Raw genomic sequence first — 6529 nt, forward strand, 5'->3', positions numbered from 1 at the left:
GCCGCCACCCTGAAATCTTTTAAACTCTTTTTAAATTGACCGAGAAAAATGGATAGTTGACCGATAGAAAGCCGGGAATTTGAAGTCATCCATTAGGTAGAGACTCTAGTACTTACATAACTCCCCCCTCCCCCTTTTTCATCCCCCAATTATTCTTTGAACCTCTTTAATCTACAGAATTCGCAGGACGAGAAATAAACCTCTTTATTTCGAATCATGTTTTCAATTTTCATCCGAGGAAATTAACTCCACCTCCTGGCACAATTCCCTGAATGAAAGTTGCATCTGCGCAATTGAAAGTTAAATATCGACCCGACCCTTCGCACTCGATAGTGTGGATTGTTTTCGACATCCCCCCGCCGCGGCACACGACCATACAAACAAGAGAAATGCATCCGGGGGCATAAAAGTTTATATTGCGTCTCCTGCCGGCAACCGGAGTGCCAGGTGGTATGACCTGAAGCGCGAGAATACCAATTTGTCAATTTAACATCGAGAGGATGTAAGAATTCTGTTAATTTTACAGTCTGGGGCCAGTGCTCTCATTGTTTTCACATCCACTGCATTATGAAGTGGCTGCATTCTCAACAAGCAAGTCATCTTTGTCCAATGTGTCGTCAAGAGTGGAAATTCAAGGAATAGGCTGATTTTAACAGCATCCCCCAGGTGTCACCACACAACAAAATAGGTAGATCTATTTAATAAGTGTTAATAAAGTTTTCCACTTTTCCGCTCCTCTTTTTTCCACTTTCGATCAATTAAAAATTCGACTATTTGAGTGAAAATTTTATTATTTTGTTCAAAATTCGACTATTTCGTTGTAAATACATTTTTTTTTTTTTTTCATCGAAAATTGAAGTGTTTTATTAAACATTCCTCTTTTTTAGGTACAAAACTCGTCTTTTTGCATTGAAAATTCATATTTTTTAAATGGAAAAGTCATCTGTCTAGGTTTAAAATGAAATTTTTGTGGAAAATTCAATTTTTTCTGATTAATTTGTGTTTTTTGCTCGACAATTCATATTTATTGGTTGAAAATTCATCTTTTTATGCACTTGAGATTCTGAATGTTTAAATGAACATTTTTTACTTCCGACTTCGTAAATTAGAAAAAATTGCTAAAATTTTTATTCATTTGTATTTGAAATAATATATTATTAACACAAAATCATAATGCATAGTTTAAATTGTGTTTTGGAACAATATTTATGGATAAAATAGAATGGAGAAAAATATTTCGTTAATTTGAACGTTTAAGAACTGATGGTACATATTTTTTGAGCTTTAAAGTAAAAGCTTTGAAGTAAAAGTTTTGAAGAAAAAATTAAAAATGAATTTTTAATCAAATTATCGAATTTTTAAAGAAAGAAGATTACGCTTAAATGAAAAACTTTGACAGATTTTGTTGAGTTTTAAAGTGTTTAAAAAAAGTTTGGAAATTTTTAATGTTAAATTTTTAAAAGGCTATTTTTCTAAGAAAGTTCGATTTTTAATCCAAAATGATTAATTTTATATAAAAAATAACACATTGAAAAAAACAGTTATATTTTCGACAAAAGAGATGATTTTTGAAAAAAATAGTTGAATTTTTAATTAAATAATTGAATTTCAAACTTTTTCTAAAAAATTTGCGTTTTTGACTTGAAGATTCAACTATACGATTAAAATTTCAACAATTTTGTAGCAACTTCATCTTTTTGAGTTTTAAAGTTAATGGTATTCTAAAATATTGGAATTTTTAGTTTGAAAATTTAACTCTTTTGTTGAAAAATTACCTCTTTTAGTAAAAAAAACTTCGTGGTTGGTAATTGAACTATTTTGTTGGAAAATTGTCTTTTTTAATTACATTAAACTGTTTTTTAATTAAAATTAGAATCTTTTTTGGTTGAAATATGAACTATTATATTTTTGTTGAGAACTTATTTTTTTATTGAAAATTTATCTTTATTGGTTAAAAATTCATCTTTTTGAGTTTTAAACTCAATGGTTTTCTAAAATATTGGAATTTTTAGCTTGAAAATTTAACTCTTTTTTTGAAAAATTATCTCTTTTAGTAAAAAAAAAAGTTTTTTCATTGACAATTTAACTGTTTTGTTGATAAATGGTCTTTTTTTATCAAATTTAACTATTTTTTACTTAAAATAAAAATATTTTCCGGATTGAAATATTACTATTATCTTTTTGGTTGAGGACTAATTTTTTTTGTTGAAAATTCTACTATTTGATTAACAAATGAACTAGTTTCTTAACAATTAATTTTTTAAATTGTCCGGAATTCTAAAATTTCTCTAACAATTTCTAAAATACTGAAATTTTTAGCTCTAAACTTAATTCTTTTGTTAAAAAATTTTATCTCATGGTAAAGAAAAAAAGGTTTTTGGTTCATAATTCAACAGTTTTGTTGAAAAATGATATTTTTTTATTAAATTAAACCTTTTTGACGAAAAAGTTGAATTTTCAATCTAAAAAAATGAGTTTTTAATCAAATTATCGAATTTTTAAAGGAAGAAGATTAAGCTTTAACGAGAAATTTTTACAGTTTTCGTTGAGTTTTAAAGTGTTTAAAAAAGTTTGAACATTATTAAAGTTAAATTTAAAAAAAGACTATTTTTTTAAAGACAGTTGGATGTTCAATCCATATTGAAAAATTAAACTTTTGGTTAAAAATACTTACTTTCGAGTTGAAAATTCAATTGTTTTGGTAGAAAATTCAACTATATTGTGAAAAATCGTCTTTTTGGTTCAATATTACTAGAATTTTTGTTAAATTAATTTTTTAAACCGAAAATGTAACTATTCCATTTTTGGTTAAAACTCATATTTTTTAGTGGAAAATCCCTAGTGTCGCGTGGAAAATTTAACTTTTTGCGTGTAAAATTCATGTTTTTTTTTTAAATTGACTTTTTTGGTAGAAAATTAATCTTCTTTTTTTGAAAAGTGATCTTTTTGGCTGTGGATTCAGCTGCATATTTGGTTAATAATTCGTCTTTTTCTATTCAATTTACCCGGTACAAAATTCACTTTTTTGTTTTTGAAAATATAACTATTCTATTTTTTACCCTTTTATTGTGATAATTCAACTATTTGGTTGAAAAATCAACTATTTTGGTGAAAAATTTACTTTTTTGTTGAAAATGTATAATGTTGAGTGAAAAATTCAGCTGTTTTGTAGAAAATTAATCTGTTTTGCTGAAAATTTGTCTTTTTGAGCAGAAATTTAATCTTCATTTTTTCAAAAATCTTCATTTTGGTTGAGGATTCAACTATTTTGTTAAAAATTCTTATTTTTTTGTTAAAAATCATTTTGTTAAACTGAAAATCTAACTATTCCATTTTGGTTTAAAAACTCATATTTTTAGTTAAAAATTCATCTCTCAATAAAAAATTCCATTCTTGGTGAAAATTAATCTTTTTTTATTTGAGGACTGAACTATACTTGGTAAAACAATTCAATTATTTGAAAAAAATTTAATTATTTTTTTTTTAATTCAACTATTTTCGTCAAAGCCTTCGTTTTGCTCGAAAGTTCTAAATTTTCTTAGAAGAAATATTGTTTTTATATCAATTTTTCATTTTTCTCGTGATAAATTTTAATAAATTTTTCCCCTTATCCGCTCCTCTCTTCTTTTTTCTTACAAATAATTCCTCTTTTTTCCAATTTCGTTTAATTCAAAATTTGACTATTTGGTTGAAAATTTAATTATTTTTTTTCAAAATTCGACTATTTTGTTTATATACATATTTTTTTTTATCGAAAATTCAAGTGTTTTATTAAACATTCTTCTTTTTTAGATACAAAACTCGTCTTTTTGCATTGAAAATTCATATCTTTTAAATGGAAAAGTCATCTTTCTAGGTATAAAATTAACTGTTTTGTGGAAAATTTCATTTTTTTACTAATTTGTGTTTTTGCTTGAAAATTCATCTTTTTATGTAATTGCGGTTCCGAATATTTAAATGAACAAAATTTTTTACTGCTGACTTCGTAAATGATAATGCAAAGTTTAAATTGTATTTAGAATGTTAAATTATAAAAATACTAATTTTTCAAAGACAGTTGGATTTTCAATCCAAAATGAGACATTTTTAACAAAACAGTTATATTTTTGTGAAAAAAGGTGACTTTTTAACAAAATAGTTGAATTTTTAATTAAATAATTGAATTTCTAAACAAACAGTTGAATTGTCAACCTAAAAGATGAATTTTTTTAACCAAATAAACGATTTTTCAATGGAACAGGATTCAAATTTAACACACAAAAAATTTATCTCTTATGGAAAATTCATATTTTTTATTAAAAATTAATATTTTTAAGTTCAAAATTAACTTTGTCGTTGAAAATTCTATTTTTTTAAGTTGTGTTTTTGGCTTGAAGATTCAACTATTTGATTAAAATTTCAATAATTTTGTAGCAACTTTATCTTTTTGAGTTTTAAAGTTAATGGTATTCTAAAATATTGGAATTTTTAGCTTGAAAATTTAACTCTTTTGTTGTAAAATTACCTCTTTTAGTAAAAAAAAACTTCTTGGTTGATAATTAAACTATTTTGTTGGAAAATTGTCTTTTTTTTTATTACATTAAACTTTTTTGATTTAAAATTAGAATCTTTTTTGGTTGAAATATGAACTATTACATTTTTGTTGAAAACTAATTTTTTGGTTGAAAATTCTGCTATTTGATTAAAAAAATGAACTAGTTTCTTAATAATTCATTTGTGAAATTGTCCGGAATTCATCTCTTAAAATTAAAAATTCTACTAACTGGTGTAGAATTTAATTATTTTTTAAAAATACGACTGTTTTGTTAAAAATTCATCTTTTTTGTTCAAAAATTTAAGTGTTGAACATTTCTTTGTTTTACATAGAAAACTCATCTTTTTCTTGTAGAAAAGTTAACTTTCTTGATTAAAAATTCATCTTTTTAGATTCAAAATGAACTTTTTTTGTTGAAAATTTATCTCTTATGAAAAATTCGCGTTTTTTATTTAAAAATTCAACTATTTAATTAAATTTCAAACTATTTTGTTGAAATTTGGACTTTTCTAGTTAAAATTTGCATTATTTGGTTAAAACTTCATCTTTTTTGGTTTAAAATTAATTTTTCTGTAAAAAAATAATCTTTTCGAGTTCCAAAATTAACAGATCAACATTTTTCTAAAACATTGCACTTTAATTTGGTTAAAAAGTCATCTTTTTGGTGAAAAATCCAATTGCTGGGTTGAAAGTTGAACTACTTTGTTAAAAATTATTATTTTTGATTTAAAGATTCATCTCCTTAGTTGAAAATTGAACTATTTCGCTAAAAATTCCTTTAGTTTTTGGTTGAAAATTAATGTTTTCAATTGAAAATTTAACTATTTAATTTTTCGTTTAAAATTAATCTGTTTCAGTCAAAAATTAAGTTATTTATATTTTGATTTTTTTTAATTATTTTTTTATTAATCACTTTAGTTGAGAATTCTGTTATTTTGTTAAAAATTATTTTTTTTTATTCATAATTTTAGTTAAAAATTCATCTCTTTGGTGGAAAATTTAACCATTTTTATGAAAATTAGATTTTTTTAGTTGAGAATTACTTTTTTAAATGAAAATGTAACTATTCCAATTTGGTTGAAAATTGATCTTTTTACTTAAATTAAAAATCCAACAATTTAAAAAAAAAGTTGAAAATTAATGTTTTTGAGGAAAATTGGCTTTTTTGGGTTGAGAATTAAACTATTCTGTAGAAAATCCATATTTCTTGCTCGAAAATTCAACGATTTAATAAAAAATTCAACTGTTTGTTAGAAATTTAAACTTTTTTGACATAAATTTTTTTCAATTTAAAATTCATCATTTTAGTTAAAAATTAATTTTTATGAAATTTTAACTATTTTATTCAAAACTCCTTTTACTTTCATTCCATGCCAATTAATTTTTTAGCTAAAATTGAATAATTCCATTTTTGGATGGAAATTTATCGTTTTGAGTTGGAAAATTGAATTATTTGGTTAAAAATTCAACTGTGTATTAGAAAATAAACTATTTTTTTAATATTTCATATTTTCGAGTTTAAAATTCAACTGTTTTGTAAAAAATGAATTTTTTGATTGAAAATGAATTTAAAAAAATTTAAATTGAAGTATTCCATTTTTGGTTAACACATTATCTTTCTTATTAAAAAAATTCAATTGTTTGGTGAAAAATTAATCCTTTTAAAATTGAAATCTGTTTTTGATGATATATGAACTATACCATTTTTTTAAAGTTTATCTTTTTTCAGTTGAAAATTCAACTATTTTGTTGAAAATTTAACTATTTTATGAAAATAACATCTTTCGTTGCCTAAAATTCAACTGTTTTGTTAAAAATTCGTCTTTTTCGTTTAATTAAACTATGTTTTATTTAAAATTAAAATATCTTTTTTTCAACTATTCCATTTTTTTAAAGTTTATCTTTTTTCAATTGAAAATCCAACTACTTGGTTGAAAATACATCTTTTTAGGTTCAAACTTGGCCTATTTGTGTAAAAATTCAACTATTTTATTA

The 6529-nt window shown here is 23.3% G+C and overlaps 1 protein-coding gene across 1 annotated transcript in view; it reads right to left on the reverse strand.

Annotated features, from left to right (window-relative positions):
- Positions 1-229: 229 nt before the first annotated feature.
- LOC117182022 overlaps positions 230-6529 on the reverse strand; it is a 16306-nt gene continuing 10006 nt past the window's right edge. Inside the window, exon 3 of the mRNA XM_033375040.1 lies at positions 230-457. Within this exon, the coding sequence (XP_033230931.1) occupies positions 230-457 (228 nt within the window). The remainder of the gene's footprint in view (positions 458-6529) is intronic.

Source organism: Belonocnema kinseyi, chromosome 10, assembly GCF_010883055.1.
Source record: "Belonocnema kinseyi isolate 2016_QV_RU_SX_M_011 chromosome 10, B_treatae_v1, whole genome shotgun sequence".
NCBI lineage: Eukaryota > Metazoa > Arthropoda > Insecta > Hymenoptera > Cynipidae > Belonocnema > Belonocnema kinseyi.